This window comes from Rutilus rutilus (genome assembly GCF_951802725.1).
Source record: "Rutilus rutilus genome assembly, chromosome: 7".
In the NCBI taxonomy this organism is placed as follows: domain Eukaryota; kingdom Metazoa; phylum Chordata; class Actinopteri; order Cypriniformes; family Leuciscidae; genus Rutilus; species Rutilus rutilus.
In genome coordinates this window covers 47,871,588-47,891,587 of record NC_140221.1, presented here as the reverse complement: position 1 = coordinate 47,891,587, position 20,000 = coordinate 47,871,588, and the positions used below count along the sequence as shown (strand labels likewise).

Here is a 20,000-nt window from a genome sequence, read left to right as displayed (position 1 = left end):
TTTATTAAACATTTTAAAGAAAGACAAATCCTCTCCAAATACAGATTAAGTGACCATGATCTAGAGATAGAGAGAGGAAGACATAGACAAACATGGACAGAGAGAGAGCAGAGGATCTGTAGACACTGTGACCTACAGCACATCGAGGATGAGGAACACTTTCTGCTCTTCTGCTCCAGATACACCAGTATAAGAGAAACCTTTCTGCCCAGATTTGAAATCTTGATTCCATCGTTCTTTGAACTGAGTGACACTGAGAAAATGTTCTTCTTACTGGGAGAAGATGATATTACAGCTGCACTAGCGGCTAAATATGTGTTAGCTATTCACAACGCCAGAGTCAGCTAGAGAGACCCACTGTATATATTCATTTATTAGGATAGATTGTGTTTATTTATCTATTTATTTATATTGACTATGCTACATATGACATGATCTATACATATATGTTTTGTTTGTTTGTATATGTTTTGTTTGTTTGTTTTATTATTTATATATAATATGTTCATGCTTTGGCAACATTGTGTTACACAGTCATGCTAATAAAGCTCATTTGAATTGAAAAATTGAATTGAAAAATTGAATTGAGTGAGAGAGAGAGAGTGAGTGAGTGAGAGAAAGAGAGAGAGAGAGAGTGAGTGAGTGTGAGTGAGAGAGTGAGTGAGAGAGAGAGAGTGAGAGAGAGTGAGTGAGTGAGAGTGAGAGAGAGAGAGAGAGAAAGAGAGCGAGTGAGAGCTAGAGAGACCCACTGTATATATTCATTTATGAAGATAGATTATGTCTATTTATCTATCTATTTGTATATGCTACTGTACATATGACATGATCTATACATTTGTTTTATTATTTACATTCATTGTTATTATTATATATATGTTGATGCTTTGGCAACATTGTGTTACACAGTCATGCTAATAAAGCTAATTTGAAATTGAAAAAAAATTGAAATTGAAATTGTGAGTGAGTGAGAGAGAGAGAGAGTGAGTGAGTGAGTGAGTGAGAGAGAGAGTGAGTGAGTGAGTGAGTGAGTGAGAGAGAGAGAGAGAGAGAGTGAGTGAGTGAGTGAGTGAGAGAGAGAGAGAGAGAGAGAGAGAGAGAGAGAGTGAGTGAGAGAGAGAGAGTGAATGATATTGATCGGTGATCTGGATGAGATCTGCTGAGACGTCAAGCACTATGACACTTAATTACTTCAACGTAACGAGAACAAAGTGTCTAGCATGCTAATAAACACTAACAGAAGCTTTACGGTAGTGTGTGTGTGTGTTGATATATACACGTATACAGATATATACAGATAGGCTGAAAAAGATTTCAAACTAATCTGGAGAATTTCCACACAAAAACAGATCAAACTCCCGCCAGTTTGTGACAAAGCCTTTTTGAGATCCCAGCATACTCAGGGTTTAAAACCAGCTCACGTCACGTTCTCCAGCACAGGATTATCCACTAATTCTTGTCTCTAGTTCAGTGAGTGAAATATTATTCCCCATAATGCCTTGAGCTCATGTTCATGCACACACACACACACACACACACACACACACACACACACAGAACCACCAGAACTTGCATGTTTGCCTTTCAACTGTGATTATGTCCCATAAGAAAACCCATTCTGGCATAAACATAAACTTCAAATATAGTGTAAGCATAGCATCACTAGTCTATGATCAGGTATCACTCAATGATCACTCAATCACTGACAGGACATTATCCTGAACAAACGAAAGAGGAAACACATTCACCAATAAACCAGGAAACTCTGAGGAAACACTGAGGGAAAAAGCAACACGGAAGAACTTAATGATGTGTGATGATGAGCGATTAGCTGGCGTGTAGAAGAGCCTCCTCAGCGAGTCCTCAATTACAGGATGAGGTTCTGCAAATGAATGGCTAATAAAGTCGAGCTAATGGAGATCCCGCGGGAAGCACTCGGACTCATGCAGAGTTCATATAATATGCTGATTTGCTGCTCAAGAAACTTTTCAGATTATCAATATTGAAAACAGTTGTGCTGCGTCATGTTTTTCTGGAAACCGCGTTACACTACCATTCAGCAGATGAGAAGCTTTTATTCAGCGATGATTGAATGTTTTAATTACATCGTTACACCAGTAGGTGGCGACACCAGTAGGTGACTTAAATGTATTTACCATTGAATCATTTATTCAAGAGATTCGCTCAAAAACGCTGATTCATCTATTAATGAAACAAGTCTTTAAGTGAGTCATTGAATCATCAATTGAATCACTCAACCTGAATTTTTTTAATATAATTCATTTAGATTAAGGCGAGACGCGGCAGGCAAAGACATCGTTTTTTTTTTTTTTACTGGTCAATTTTGAGATTTTTGGATATTTGTCTTCAATAACACGTCTTCTTTCAGGCTTGTGGTGAAAAAAAGTCAGAAATACACATTTAGGTCTTTATTTTACTACACTGTGTCTGTTTGCGTCTGTAGATTTCTCATAAATTCAACAAAAGTTGTCGTTCTTAATCAACACGCTGCTCCGCGATCTCTGTCTGCTCCCTGTCATCACACACACCGCTGGAAAGCTCTCTCTCTCCTGTACAATGCTGTCGGATCCAAATATGGTCATTTCCTTTTTATCAGCAACCAATCATGAAAGTAAAAGGGCTGAATGCGCAATCTCATTGGCTGATATAAATCTTTAAAGCCCGTTTTCTCAAAATGGCTTTTCTCTCCGAAATCTCCACTTCAGTAGCACCTCTATACACCAAACTTTCCGGTCTTGTACCTAGTTATATTATGAAGACATTTACAGAGGGATTTGTAAATATATTATTCCTAGCCTGATTTATATAACATTTTATTCCAAAAAACATGGCGAAAATAATTTTTTAAGGCTATTGACAGTATTTTCTGATTTACAGGATAACAAAAGTAGATATTCATAAATCCCTCTGTAATTTTTTCCCATCTAATATGTGAACACAATGAAAAAATAATTTTTAACCTGGCTTTATCCAATACTCAGATTTCGTTTTTTAAAATATATGCAAATTAGCGCATATTTAATTAGATATAGCCTAATTTGCATATTTAACACATTAAATTACAGAAAACTTGTAATACATTTTTTCCTCATCTTAATGTAGGTAATCAACTGGGAAAGTTTCATGGTGATATCTGCTAGTTAAAAATGTTACCCTATTCACCTGTAGTGTCTCGCCTTAATTAAAAATTTTAAATAGACTCCAGCAATTAACATTTTGTCCATGTTATTTTATTTAAAAATCATGGGAGAACAGTGATCTCGGTTTGAAAAAAAAAATTTGTGATTCTCAATTTATCCATAATCGTGCAGCTCTAATGAAGACTGGAGTAATGATGATGAAAATACAGCTTTGATCACAGGAATAAAGTACATTTTACAGTATAACTTTATTTTAAATTTTTATAATATTTTTAGATCAAATAAATGCAGCCTATATCCATACATATATATGTAGTGAAGTGAGTTTGTTCACCTGCTCCTTGATCTCCTGGAGTTTGTTGCTCTGTTCTCTGATGTCATGGAGGAGCTGGAGAGCTTTATCATCTTCCTGTGACACTTCGACACGAGCCTGTTCCAGACTGCGCTTCAGACTCTATATACACACACACACACACACACACACACACACACACACGTCTGTTATGTAGAGATGCAGCAGTTGCTGGAAGGCAAGGTCAGAACAAAAACTGCCCAGCGTGCCAAGACTGGTTTTATCAGTGAGAGTATTTGCATTAAAGGCGGACCATCAAGAGTGCAGATATGAAATCCAGTCAGTTTTGCTGTTCTAGATATGAAACAACAGATACGTCCATCAGAGAGTGTGTGCTGATAAAGTCCTGCTCTGTCAGACACTCCTGGTCCAAACCTTTCTGACAGATTATCAGCTTTACTTCCTCTCAAATTTGACCAATTCAGATTTGTATGCATCTGACTTAAAGAGAACCCTGCGTATTAAGACTTGTATGGCTTACTATGATGTAAATGATGCCTTATACTGAAATATGTAGTCGAAACCGTTATGTTATTTTTAAAATCCATATCGTTCAATACATATTTTGGACAATGGGGGGCGCCATTTTAGGTGCGCAGTGCATTCTGGGTCAGTGAATCTGTGAGCTAATGGCATAGTTTTTTCCTGTTTTTTCTATTAGCATTTCTTTTCTTTTTTTTTTTTTACGCAACAACTCAAATAAAATACTGATACGATACGATGCCACATTGTGTGGCTTTTGGTAGTAATTTTCAGTTGAAGGGCAACAAGGGAAGTGATGTATTATATGTAGATGCATGCAGGATTGTTTTCTTCTAAAAGGTACTTCAAAAAATCATGTTACAGTGTGGCGTGTGATGCGATTGGTCCGTTGGTTAGTCCAGTTATCCAACCAATCACATGATCTATTAAGTCACATGTGCATCCAGGAATTTATTCAGTAAATGTGTTTCTATCGTAGTTTATGTGCATGTTTTTTTACCGAATAGAAAAAAAATGTATTCGCCTTATTTGAGAGCATGCTATTTTTATGCACATTTTAATATTTTTTATGTTTTTTTTAAATGCAATATCCCACAATTCACATAAAAGCACAGCTATTTAGATGCATCCTTCAGCATCTTCCACTCACGCTGCATTCGGTGATGTAGGTGGCGAGGTCCTGTTCCAGGATGCTCCTCTGGGTCTCGGAGGCTTTGAGCTCCACATCCTTCTGCTGGAGGACTGACTCCAGGTCAGTCATCTTACGCTGAAACCGCGAGATCTCCTGCTCCATCTGAGCGGCCACAAACACAAGCACCAGGTCTAAATGCATTTTACAGCAGTGCTCGAATCACGCCAACACAACCTGCGCATGGTAGACACTTACACCTCTGCAAACACAATTAGCTCAGTGTTCATTCAGACTAGCCGTGTGTGATACTGACTAAAAAATTCAGCATCTAAATATTTTGTGGTATTTTGTGGATAATTAGACAATATTTTCCTAAGTGTGTTTTTGTACCTTGGCTAGTTTAGGCCTGTCGTGGACAGACGACTCCATATTCTTAAACAAATAAAACAAGTTATGAGCTGAACTTGTAAACATTTAAATTGAACTAATTTAACTTTTAAGGAATTGATTTCCAGGGGCATTTTTACCTTTATAAGGCCATTTTCCTAACCTTATTAGATACATGCATCATGTCAAATTCTTGCATTTAATCAAATTCAACTGGAATAATAAGACACTTTATACCAATCAAATAAAATCAGTATCAACAAGTATATTACAGTATATTTTTGCACTGCAGAAGTGGTACAAAACCTGCATCTGATGCAGCATTTAGATGCATTTACACAGCAAATTAATATTTTGAAAATCAAAATATATGAAACTTCTTTTTAAAAAGGAAACAATACTTTAAATACTATACTAAACAATACTAAAACCAAGCTTTAGCAAGTCGCTCACTCTCTCTCTCGATGAGCGAGTCATTGAATCATTCACTCAACCGATTCTTTCACACAGCTGATTCATTCATTAATGAATCATCAATCTGTTGCACTCTGATCCGGTTGCAGTTGTTTGAAACTTTTCATTGGCGAAATAGAGCAAAAACAGACGATATTGTGACTAAAATGGAAAAATTTAACTGTTATACAAAAATCACATTTGAAAATCGTGTTGATATTCTGGAAAAACAGTCCACTTGCTTGTGTGACAATGATTAAACATATAAAGAAATATAGGACAAAACAATCATATAAGTGCATTTTTGTCCCATATATTGAATTTCAGGGTCATAATAAGCAAAGTGAGGGACATACTGGATAATGTCAGCTTCCACATCCTTACAGTTACAATATAGTCATAGACTACAAATCTCTTCACCCAGGTGTCTCTGCGCTCTTACCTTGTGACATTTGTCTTGAGTGTCTTGCAGTTCTTTGCTTTTGATGTGCAGTTTTTTTTCCATGGAGTTGGTCTTGGCAGGAGAGTTGAGTCCTGCGCCGACCGATCTGACGACACAAAGAACAACGGACCCTTATGAGAACCACAGCAGAACATTAACACTCATCCAGAGCCCATAACAGAGTGTGAGAGCGGATGTTTTCCTAGAAATGTAGGAAATATCGCAATTTAAAGCGTCTGTTCGGCCTTTCACATTCATTACACACTCCATTAGTTTCATGTGAATTCATTATTCAATTCAACACCAAAGAACATCATCTTTACATGCCATTCATTAATAAGCATGACATGAATTAGACGTCAGGGAACATCAACTAACAATCAGGTTCTCTTCATGAACACGAACCGGAAGCGTCACAAAACCACAAACGTCTCTGATCAGCGTCACAGAATTGCAAATGAAAACACTATTATATTTGTCTTGGATTAGACTGACTGAGATTTGTATGGAAGCTTGTTTCCAATATGGTAAAAAATAATAAAATAATAATAATAATAATAATTGCGACTTTATGTCTCACAATTCTGACTTTTTTCTCAAAAATGTGAGATTTAAACACAATTGTGAGTTATAAAGTTCGAATTCTGAGATAATTACCTTTTTTATTTTTTATTCTGTGACAGAAACAAGCTTCCCATGAAGCATTGCGAACAGCATAATCAAATTAAAACCACTGGAGAAATATTCATAAATTCATAAACAGCAATTAAATGCGGCACATTAATTAACAGGAAGACAACAGTATGATGATGCAAACTTTATCAAAGTTTTAATTCTCTCATTTCATAATATAATGCTTGTGTTCTTGCTCAGAGATCTGAACTCAGATCAGTCTCCGCCATTAGACATCGGATCATTACGGCTGAAAGTGCTGAGGAGGGAAAGAGACACACACACACACACACACACACACACACACACACACACACACACAGCTAAAGTGCTGATTATACCAGAACTCCAAACCAGGCCGGAGAGTAATAAAAACACAACAACTGCCCTTCATTTACATACACGTGTGTGTGTGTGTGTGTGTGTGTGTGTGTGTGTGTGTGTGTGTGTGTGTGTGTGTCTGCACATTATGAAATCAAATTACTGCATTTTCCAAATTATAACACAGCTTATAATTGTGACTGTTTCCACACAGGTTTGCCAAACTCTCCTCCCACCTCGTTGACTCTGCCCCCTGTCAGCCATTGGTCCGTCAAACATATAGGCCCTGTCCCAAATGGCACACTCCGGACTTGTGGACTTCCTCAGAGTCCACACTTTGTGACCGCTTTAAGACCGCTTTAAGACCGCTTCAAGGGTACAAAGGGGGCGCTGCTGAGCACACTTCAAAGTGTTAAAATGCTGAATGGGACGGCCTACGGACTCGTAGACTCAGCGAACACGCGCAATTTAAGTCCACGAGACCGAAAGTCCACATGAAGTGCGCCATTTGGGACAGGGCCATAGACTCCTCCCACACTCACACCACTGCTCGACGGCAATATTTGGAAAGCATCACAGACGCTCTTCAGGAAGCCAAACTACTGATGGATTCTAGTTGAAAACGTCTCGGAGGATTCGAGGAAAGAAAGAAACGCCTAAATATAGTGAACCGAACGCCTACGACGGTATAAAAAGACATGTGGACCTCAATACAAACCAACAAAGACAGGAAACAACTCGAGTTCCCACATGCATCATATGTCAGTGATTCAGAACTGAGTAAAGTGTGTCTGACGGATGAATGTGTTCCAAAAATACAGAGTAAAATCCCAGCGGCCGCACAAACACAACACACATTACACTAACGGAGAGAGAGAGAATAAATCTGACAAAAATACTGCAGCGGAGGGAAAGAGCGAACCAATCGGCTCGTGAGCATCGGCTTTGACCGGCGCGCTGACGGCTCGTCCACCGAGAGCAGAACGAAACAACAATCACCACCTGAAGAAAAGAAAAGGAGATCATTTTATAACTCTATACTCAATGATACGGTGCCTCACGATGCTTCAATCTCCATTTCTTGAGCTTCTTCTGGAATAAATTAATTTACGTCGAAGAATTTCAGCTTTTTCTTATGGAAAGCTTGTTTCCGCCACAGAATAAAACATTTTAAAAGATAATTGCGACTTTTTATCTCACAATTCCGAGATTTTTTTCCTCAGAATTGCGTGTTTATATCTCGCAATTCTGACTTTATAACATGCAATTGCGAGAAAAAAGTCAGAATTGCGAGTTCTGACAGCTTTTCTTAGAATTGTTAAAGTCCAATTCTAAGGAAAAAAAAATGAATTGCAAGTTTATAGCTCACAATTCTGGCTTTATAATACGCAATTGGGACTTTATAACATGCAATTATGACTTTATATCTCCCAATGTGGTGTTATAAAGTCAGAATTGTGAGCTATAAACTTGCAATTAATTTTTTTCCTTAGAATTGGACTTTATATCTCACAATTCTAAGATGTCAGAACTCGCAATTCTGACTTTTTTCTCGCAATTGCATGTTATAAAGTCAGAATTGTGATATAAACGTCAGAATTGTGAGTTTATTTCTCAAAATTGCGACTTTTTATCACGCAATTGGGAGATATAAAGTGTGCACCACTAGTCTGTTAATTTATTGATCCACATGTCTGCGAATTCCACGCATATTCCATTTTTATGACTGCATTCCACGATTTCCTCCACACGTTCTGCCTCGTAAGGCCCCAATGATGCCGTGTCTCTGGTCCCTCATGGCCATGAAGGTGTCCTCCTATCAAAGCACATCTGAACGCATCAGAGGAGCTGTGAAATAGAAACGCCTGAAGCTTCAAGAGCCCCTCGAGAGCATCTAAATGCACACAGCAAATAAATAATCTAAATACGGCATCACACCGGCGAGGTCTAACGAGATTAGAGGTTCTGTCTGTTTGCTGTAAAGCAGTCCATTACCCAGCGCTTACAGACTTCCCTTTGGAGAAACCCGACGCATCCCAGGGGTCTGATCAGAGCGGCCCACAACTCACTTCATAATTGGGCCTTAAACTATAATTATACGCTATGCATTTCAAATTGTGCCTTTTGAGAATGAAGGGAGAAAATAAACTGCAATGGGAAAATGTGCCGTTGAGAATTACATTTCACATTAGTTGGCATCAATAAAGGTTTCAGGTGCAATTCGGTTATTACAGCATTAACATCGAACTATTGATAATTCAAGCATGAACATCATCAGCATCCAAACTTTTGCACTCAAACACTTGAGAAACATCTTGCTCTTTCTGCCTGACGTGGGCGTCAGCTGACGGATATAGACACACTTACGCATTCTGTGAATACAGCAGCGATTGATCCGCAGGAACGCATTGCTTATTCTTAGCTCGACTGACGGACAAAGACGAGGCTGACTCACGGCTTATGTTCGGTTAATGTTCTCCCAGCATTCCTGTGGTGCTCAAACATGCTGCGTCTATCGATCGGCCATCGAGAAAGGTCAAGTAAATGAGTGTGGCAGGTTCCTCTCCCTGAGCGTCTGCAAGATGAAACAATCCCTGCATCCACGGTTCTTTTAAAGTCCCCCTGCAGTCAATCATTTAATCCCTTCAAACTCATCTTTGATCAGCAAAAATTACATATTTAAGTGTTTTTTCCTTGAAAAAATGCCTTAAAATATCTTGACTGTAACTCGACACCCTCGCCTCATTTAGTATGCGTGGTTCTATGAATATGCAAATGAGCCCCGCCTCCACTCACTCACTCAGCTCAGAGATCCACTGGTTGACGATCACACGTTGATCTGATTGGTTACAAGGTAGTTTGTGACGTCAGAAACACCAGCGATTTCAAAGTGTGTTTTTGAGACTGTCTTTGGTTCACTGCAGTTTTAAGGAGGAAATACTCAGCAATGGTGTCGACTTATGAATTTACACATGCTTTGTCTTAAAGCAGATTAAAAACACCACATAGATGCATAAACAACATTAAAAGCTGGATTTACACCACAGGGGGACTTTAAAGAACAAGGACTTTGTTTTGATATGCAAATGGAGGCTGGTCTTCAAACAAACTATGAAAAACTATAACGAGAAATGGGTGAACACAGGTTTACATTCATAAGCATAGCAGACACTTTCCTACCAAAGCGACTCTGGGTTTCTCAATGTTTTGGCACTTTCACAATATTTGATGTGGATCTTCATATTTCTGTACTTGCTTTGAAATTAATTAAACTCTAAAGGCCCATTCACACCAAGAATGATAACTATAACAATAACTATATTAGTTATAAACTATACAGTTTGATTACCATGATTCTTTAAAATATCGTATGTTCCGCAAAAGAAAAAATGTCATACAGGTTTGAAACGACATGAAGGCAGAACTTTCATTTTAGGATGAACTATCCCTTTAATGTTTTTCTTTTTATTAATATAGAAAAATAAAGTAATTTTTTAATGAAATTATACTCTTAATAAACTAAAACTGTGAGTAGGTGGCGGTAAATGTCTTAATGAGTAAGTCATTGATTCATTCATTTATTTGATTCATTCAGGAATAGAGTAAATGGCTCTCTTTATAAATGGATTCAAAGTAAGACACATCTAAAATAACTCGGCCGGTGCTCGATCAAAAAGAAACCGTAACTCGAATACAAAAGAACTGGCACATTGCTATTCATGCTCCCAAAAACATTTATTAACTTACAACATTTTGCAGTAGCACCTCACTGCACTACACGAGATCCAGGGGGGCGGAGTTGGATCCAGATCTAAGGGGTGGAGATTGGTAGGTTTAGGTATATGTAAGGTGGGAGGAGTTGGATCTGGGTCCAACTCCTCCCCCTGGATTTCGTGTTCTGCAGTGAGGACCATCTCACATTTTGACCAAAAGTCTGGTTAGATACGGTCAGAATCATAAACCACTTCTCAGATAATCAGAGGGTTTGTTGAGGTGAAGCTGCGATGACTCCAACTGGAAACAAAACCCAATTCTGTCACTCACACTTTGAAATCTCAGATATGAAATCTAGGGATGCACGATATATCGGCCACCATATCGGCATCGATATCGGTTTTAGTTGTATCGTTATCGGCCTGATAAGAAGATTTGTCTGATATATTAAAGCTGATAAATAATGTATTATTTCCTTCAGCTGAGACACTTCAGATGCGCACTGTTCAACATGATGGGTTTAAATTGCTTGAAATATGATTGAAATCACTTCAAAAAAGGAAAACACAGTTCAGTGCAACATGTGCAGCGCAAGTCTGTCATATCGGCTACATAACATGATCATGAGAACATTATAATTGTGTGTTTGGGACGTGGATTTTAATGGTGAGACTTTAGTTTTTGTAATCAGGCTCTCAAAAATGATATAAAAATCAGGATTTAGATTTATCAGCCAATATATCGGTTATTGGCTTTCAAAGATAAAAATGATCGGTATCAATGCATTTTCATATCGGTGCATCCCTAATGAAATCCTGATGTCAGAGACGTGCTCTAATGCTTCACACATTGAAGAAGCAAGACTGGACAAAAATTGTATTCAGTCATCATTAACTCACAATAACGGTGCATTTGGAGCCTGACAGTCTCTGGTAACTGTATGGAAAAATATGCGTGAACAGAGAAATAAAGTCGACATGAGGGCGAGAGAATGACGGCGAATGCTCATTATTGCACAAACTATTCTTATACTGACAAACTAGATTTCCTTTGAATTATCTAACCAGACGATGCACCTCGAATAACCATGAGTCACAGAGAGAAGAGGAAGCCACCTACACACCGCCGGTCATTACAGTGTGAACCTGCAGGACACACTCCAATTAGAGCACTGCCTCAACTGAACACACACCATCTCTCCACAGCACGACATATCAGATCGTTAATGTGCTTTTACTCCACAACGAGGTGAATGTCAAACGCCACTACAGGACTCGGCAGTGAAAGCATTTCACTCGCATTTGCGACTAAAAATGGATGTGCGAACTGTTAAATGCATGTAGGTGCACGTGTGCGAATAAAGGGTTTTTTTAACAAAAAAAGACTGAACCAATGTTGCAGCACTCTGCGCTGAACCAATGTTGTCTGTTGAAAAAAATATCATAATATTAAATGATGATAAATATATATAAAAAAAATCATCATATTAAATTATAATAAATATAAAATATTATTATTAATAATATTAAATAAATGGGTTTCATAGCGCAGCGCATCTTATCGAGCCGCGCCGCTTTCTTCTTTCCACAAGCGCATGCGCTCAAGTGGCGTCTGTCGTTGCTATGCAACCATGAACTGCGCTCTCCATGACGACGAGGAAGTATCAGCAAAGGATAAAGAGATTTCTAGCTCTTGCATTAGCTTTACTATATATTTATGGAGATGAGAAATACAAACCCGCCCCGTACAGCTATGATGAGCTGTTCGGCCGAGCTTGCGATGTTGTTACGGAAAGGCCGAAGCTGATCGGTTGGTCTTTGTCACATGACCTGAGATGGCTTGCAGCATTCTGAAAAGTTTAGATGTTTTCATCTCGCCGCATCATAGGTGCGCCTGGAAAAACGATTCGATTCAATATTGATTATTTTGGATATCAGGTACAATACATGGCAAATTTTCTCAAGGAAACTAACGCTGTAAACTATGGGAGTCAGTTGTAGCCTACTAGGCTTCATTAGCCTACTATAATATAGTTATAAAAAGGTACAAATTTACTGATTTATATACAAACACTTAAATTACACTTTTATTTATTTTTATAATAATAAAGTTATATGAAATATAAACATTTAAATGGTGGCTGTCATAAAAAACTTGAAATATTGTGCATATATTTAGCAGAATGCTCCTCTCTACAGTTAATTTTTCTCGCTGACTGACGAGTTTATGGTCACTGGATATGGTTTTTCTGAGGTAAATGTGACGTTACATGACATTGTTTACAAGCTGTTTTACTGACGTCTTTCCACGGTTGAAACACTGATTGAGTGATTCCATGTTACATGGATACGGATTTTGATAAGTTGTACTCTATCTTTTAACACACTTTCAGACGCTCATTCATGTTTATCTCGCGCTGTAACTGGTGTTATTAAGGCGGAAGAGAAGATCATGTGCTTCTCTAGAGCTGAGCCAGAGCGATCTCACGCCACAGCGACAAAACGCTATCTGTTTTTGAGTTTCGTACGAAAATGGACGTAATTTTAAATCTGAGACTTTGTTTCACATCAATAGTAACAAAGCACAAAGATTATTGCGATTTATTGGATGGGATGCGCTACAATGTTCCATTCCTGTTGCTGACTATTTAAATCTAGCGGGTTTGGTGTCTGGTGTGGCAAATCCTCTGACCAATCAGTGATCTGTAGTGTTTTCACGTCACATTTTAGTACCGGTACGGTACGCTTGGAACCTCAACAGAAGTGGTACCATTTAAAGTGAGCCGTACCGAACCGTTCCATGCCATGGAAAAGCTCCATTAATGTACTGCAAGTATAGCAAAGGGCAGAAGCAAGCGGGCATTTGTTTTGTTTTTTAGCACTTTAATTACTTTATTGAGGTGTTCATACTGTTATACATACTATACATTTTGTAGTAAAAATAATTACATAATTAAAGGGATAGCTCACCCAAAAATTAAAATTCTGTCATTAATTACTAGCCCTCATGTCGTTCCAAACCTGTAAGACTTTCATTCATCCTCGGAACACAAATGAAGACATTTTAATGAAATCTGAGACCTTTCTGTACTCTCCATAGACAGCTGCGCAACTACCACTTTGATGCTTCAAAAAGTTCATAAAGAAATCGTAACATTAATCCATATGAATTGAGCGGTTTAGTTAAAATTTTCTAAAGAGACACGACCGCTTTATATGATGAACAGACTGAATTCAGGCTTTTCCAACCTCTTCTGTGAGCTTCATTATGTGTGCTGTTACACTGATTTGTTTTGATTTCTCCACTAAAGTCTCTCACTGGCAGTGCGAGCCTCAACAGAGTTACCAGAACCACACTGTCCATTATCAATCGCTGTTTATGTAATAAAATCAGAATCATTCTCGTGTTTCGATGCTTCACTGGTTATTTGACGGACAATGGGTCCGACAGACTGGAGAAATATTAGCAGTAATGTGACCAGAAATATTTAAGTCCCATCGAATCTGAATTTCAGACACTTTAATACTTTTTAAGGCCTTTTATTAGGAAAACTTTATTTAAGACATTTTAAGACTTTTTAAGGACACATTCATAGGCCATCCTGATTCAGGAAACCTGTGTAAACACAATCATTATTTGTGCAAAACAGTTAGGTGACATAAGTGACAGAAATTACACTTAACAATGCCTGATATTTTCCATGACGCCGCCAGTGCATATTTCACCTGACAGGTTCACCCAATTAACGTGACAGATATTGTCCAACTGAATCTGTTAATAAAGAAAGAGAAATACGACATCTTTGGCATGACGGACATGTAGTGTGCAAACACACAAAGACTACGCACACACACACACACACCACAACCGACGGCACCGAGATCTGAAGTGCCACTGCGATCCGATCAGACACGACTGGACTGTAAACTAGAATCCTGTACGGGTGTCCACATGCACTGCCTGACCACTGCCTTGTTTTTCTATCGCACCGCCTGACAAACGCATGTTTTTCTATCGCACCGCCTGATAAACGTATGTTTTTCTATCGCACTGCCTGATAAACGCATGTTTTTCTATCTATCGCACCGCCTGATAAACGTATGTTTTTCTATCGCATCGCATGTTCTTCTATCGCACCGCCTGACAAACGCATGTTTTTCTATCGCACCGCCTGACAAACGCATGTTTTTCTATCGCACCGCCTGATAAACGTATGTTTTTCTATCGCACTGCCTGATAAACGCATGTTTTTCTATCTATCGCACCGCCTGATAAACGTATGTTTTTCTATCTATCGCACCGCCTGATAAACGCATGTTTTTCTATCTATCGCACCGCCTGATAAACGCATGTTTTTCTATCTATCGCACCGCCTGATAAACGTATGTTTTAGTATCGCACTGCCTGACCACTGCCTTTTCTATCGCACTGCCTGATAAACGTATGTTTTTCTATCGCACTGCCTGACCACTGCCTTGTTTTTCTATCGCACTGCCTGACCACTGCCTTTTCTATCGCACCGCCTGATAAACGCATGTTTTTCTATCTATCGCACCGCCTGATAAACGCATGTTTTTCTATCTATCGCACTGCCTGATAAACGTATGTTTTAGTATCGCACTGCCTGACCACTGCCTTTTCTATCGCACTGCCTGATAAACGTATGTTTTTCTATCGCACTGCCTGACCACTGCCTTGTTTTTCTATCGCACTGCCTGACCACTGCCTTTTCTATCGCACCGCCTGATAAACGCATGTTTTTCTATCTATCGCACCGCCTGATAAACGTATGTTTTTCTATCTATCGCACTGCCTGATAAACGTATGTTTTTCTATCGCACTGCCTGACCACTGCCTTGTTTTTCTATCGCACTGCCTGACCACTGCCTTTTCTAATCGCACTGCCTGATAAACGTATGTTTTTCTATCGCACTGCCTGACCACTGCCTTGTTTTTCTATCGCACTGCCTGACCACTGCCTTTTCTAATCGCACTGCCTGATAAACGCATGTTTTTCTATCGCACTGCCTGACCACTGCCTTGTTTTTCTATCGCACTGCCTGACCACTGCCTTTTCTATCGCACTGCCTGACCACTGCCTTTTCTATCGCACTGCCTGACCACTGCCTTGTTTTTCTATCGCACTGCCTGATAAACGCATGTTTTTCTATCGCACCGCCTGACAAACGCATGTTTTTCTATCGCACTGCCTGATAAACGCATGTTTTTCTATCGCACCGCCTGACAAACGCATGTTTTTCTATCGCACCGCCTGACAAACGCATGTTTTTCTATTGCACCGTCTGACAAACGCATGTTCTTCTATCGCACCGCCTGACCACTGCCTTGTTTTTCTATCGCACTGCCTGACAAACGCATGTTTTTCTATCGCACTGCCTGACCACTGCCTTGTTTTTCTATCGCACTGCCTGACAAACGCATGTTTTTCTATCGCACTGCCTGATAAACATGTTTTTCTATCGCATTGCCTGATAAACGCATGTTTTTCTATCGCACTGCCTGATAAATGCATGTTTTTCTATCGCATTGCCTGATAAACGCATGTTTTTCTATCGCATTGCCTGATAAACGCATGTTTTTCTATCACACCACCTGACAAACGCATGTTCTTCTATCGCACCGCCTGATAAACATGTTCTTCTATCGCACCGCCTGATAAACGCATGTTTTTCTATCGCACCGCCTGATAAACGCATGTTTTTCTATCGCACCGCCTGATAAACGCATGTTTTTCTATCGCACCGCTTGATAAACGCATGTTTTTCTATCGCACCGCCTGATAAACGCATGTTTTTCTATCGCACCGCTTGATAAACGCATGTTTTTCTATCGCACCGCCTGACAAACGCATGTTTTTCTATCGCACCATCTGACAAACGCATGTTTTTCTATCGCACTGCCTGATAAACATGTTTTTCTATCGCACCGCTTGATAAACGCATGTTTTTCTATCGCACCGCCTGATAAACATGTTTTTCTATCGCACCGCTTGATAAACGCTTGATAAACGCATGTTTTTCTATCGCACCGCCTGATAAACATGTTTTTCTATCGCACCACCTGACAAACGCATGTTGTTCAATCGCACCGCCTGACAAACGCATGTTGTTCTATCGCACTGCCTGACAAACGCATGTTTTTCTATCGCACTGCCTGACAAACGCATGTTGTTCAATCGCACCGCCTGACAAACGCATGTTGTTCTATCGCACTGCCTGACAAACGCATGTTTTTCTATCGCACCGCCTGATAAACATGTTTTTCTATCGCACTGCCTGATAAACATGTTTTTCTATCGCACCACCTGATAAACGCATGTTTTTCTATCGCACTGCTTGATAAACGCATGTTTTTCAGAAAAGAAACAGATGTGTGTTGCATGAATGACGACGCATCAAGTCCACTAAACAACACGCCTACTGCAGTCTCAATGCATGCATTTCAGAAGCATTCATCAGTGAAGCGCAGTTTACGGTCTTCACAAGATACATCACTCATTATTACAGATGTCTGTTTGCCTCAAGACGGATCCAGCGTCCTCATATCGCAACACATCTCCGGTGCACCAATCAGCAGCTGGGCTTCTGCATTAACATTCCCACGCTTCTCTGCTGGGGCTGTGTGTGTTGCGTTCGGCAGATTTCATGATGCTGGAAGCGCTTTATCAAGACGACAGCAACATGACATACAGCTGGACAAATACGCATTTCAGGATTAGAGAGAGAATATGCGTATGAAAGGAAACTCACCATGGCTACCATAATAATGCATTCTGGGTTATGGGTTCGTTTTCTTTCTGACTAACGTTATAAAGCTTTACCTCACTGTTTTTCCCTGTGCTTTCCCTTCAGCTCCTGGGAAAAAACACGTTATTTACGGCTCTTCTGGGACCAGATTCCCGACCGAGACCTTCAGCTGATCCACATTATGATCTTACAGCACACAGGAACTGAGCGGCGCATAACAATAAACTCACGCTTGAATGCATTCATAGATGCAGGGAATCACTGGGCAGGATGTCTCTCACACACACACACACACACACACACACACCACTGCAATGGATCCAGATGCTCTCTTGAGAAATTCTCATTACTGCAATACAGTTTTTTTTGTAAAGCATGTATTATTAAAATCAACTAATTAAAAACAGGCAATGATATTTAAATACTTTACCATTACAATAAGGAGGGTTTTTTTTTTGCATTATGGTAATGAAGATAGGAAAATTAAAATTAAACCATTTAAATAAATAAAAAACATTACAATAGTGAGAATTTGGGGGGAATTTAAAAAAAGAAAATAAATATTACAGTAATAAGGCTTTTTTTCACATTATGGTAATGACAAATGGGAGGAAATTAAATAAATAAAAACAGAAAATCTCACTAAAATAAAATAAATAAAAACATTACAATAATGAAAATTAGGGGGGAAATGAAATAAAAGACTTTTTGCATTATGGTAAAAACATTTGGGGGAAAATGATGTTAAAAAAAATCTCAGAAAATTGAATTTAAGAATTTTTTTTACTGTAATGAGAAATTTGGGGGAAATCATTAAAAAAAGAAAAAATTATATATATATTTGAATTAGTTCTCATGCTTTTCTTCTGATTCATAGCTGAAATACACCCGTTCAATAAACACAGAGCCAGAAGATAAGATGCGAACGCAGACCAAAACAACAGCCCACATCTCGGCAAACACAGATCCGCTCACGTTACACAGTGTTTACGTGCTGATGGGGATTTCATTGTGCTGCACGATCACACACACTCCGGACGAGGGTTTCCCGTTCCCCTGCATGCACATCTGTGATCCATTCCCTGATCCGCGAGTCTCCGTTACAAAAACATCCCCACACACACACTCTCATTCATCTTAAAGACACATGAACGCGCGCGAGAATCACTGCTTTATACCTGCATATGCACATGGCAACACATCCGAGAGATATTCCCAGATCCGTGAGTCTCCGTTACAAAAACATCCGCGCCGCGCACACACACACTCTCTCTCTCATTCATCTTAATGACACATGAGCGCGCGAGAGAAGCAATACCTCGCATTCAGCCACAATGTTGCCTGGTGACAGTCGCCGTGGTGATGTGACCGTCTCCGCACCAATGGACCACCTGTGACTAGACTAGTCAAATCAGCATGTGTGTGTGCGTGTGTGTGTGTGTACACTCACTCAGACTTGGCCAGTGCGCTCAGAGCCCGACTAAAGCACCAGCCTACAAAGGGCAGGTCTTGTCCGTGGAAGCCTGAGCGAGGGCGATCGAGGGTCGAGGCGGCGTGGACCACGGGCCGGTCCGGCTCCTCGAAATTAGAGGTGTCATCATCAGAGCGCAGAGACGGAACAAACGGAGGGAGTGCTGGAGGAGACGAGAGGAGAAAACATGTGAGAGGGTCGGTGAGAAAAACAGACTGGAGGAGAGAGAGAGAGAGAGAGGGAGAGGGAGAGAGAGGGAGAGAGAGGGAGAGAGAGGGAGAGGGAGAGGGAGAGGGAGAGAGAGAGAGAGAGAGAGAGAGAGAGAGAGAGGGAGGGAGAGAGAGAGAGAGAGAGAGAGAGGGGGGGTCTCAGTGATGAGACTGTAGCGCAATAACTCGCTCGCCCGCTCTCTCTCTCACTGCAGCAGTCTTGGCTAATCAGAGTGAGTCACAGCCAAAACCCGACGCGAGATCCGCACACACACACGTTTGTTTTGCTATGCTTGTGAGGACATTCCAGAGGCGTAATGGTTTTTATACTGTACAAACTGTATATTCTGTCCCCCTACACTAACCCTACCCATCACAGACACACACACACTAAACCCTACCCATCACACACACACACACACACACACACACACACACACACTAACCCTACCCATCACACACACACAAACACTAACCCGACCACTAAACCTACCCATCACACACACACTAACCCAGGGGTGCCCAATCCTGCTCCTGCCGATCGACTGTCCTGCACAGTTCATCTCCAACCCTAATCACACACCTGAAGCAACCAATTAAGGTCTTCAGGATCACTTGAAAATTAAAGGCAGGAATGTTTGATTAGGGTTGGAGATGAACTGTGCAGGACAGTCGATCGGCAGGAGCAGGATTGGGCACCCCTGCACTAACCCAACCCCTAAACCTACCCATCACTCACTCACTCACTCTCACACACATATACACACACACACACTAACCCAATCCCTAAACCTACCCATCTCTCTCTCTCACACACACACACACACACACACACACACTAACCCAACCCCTAAACCTACCCATTACTCACTCACTCACTCACTCTCACACACATATACACACACACACACACACACTAACCCAATCCCTAAACCTACCC

General features: G+C 40.1%; 1 protein-coding gene across 4 annotated transcripts in view; it reads right to left on the bottom strand.

Annotated features, from left to right (window-relative positions):
• The window catches only part of cita (citron rho-interacting serine/threonine kinase a), a 116,421-nt gene that overhangs the window by 65,397 nt on the left and 31,024 nt on the right, over positions 1–20,000 (bottom strand). For all 4 annotated transcript variants that reach the window (XM_084415361.1, XM_084415362.1, XM_084415363.1 and 1 more), the window contains exons 10-13: positions 18,831–19,014; positions 5,907–6,012; positions 4,643–4,786; positions 3,493–3,612 (exon numbers count right to left, since the gene is read on the bottom strand). In XM_084415361.1, coding sequence (XP_084271487.1) covers positions 3,493–3,612; positions 4,643–4,786; positions 5,907–6,012; positions 18,831–19,014 — 554 coding nt within the window. The remainder of the gene's footprint in view (positions 1–3,492; positions 3,613–4,642; positions 4,787–5,906; positions 6,013–18,830; positions 19,015–20,000) is intronic.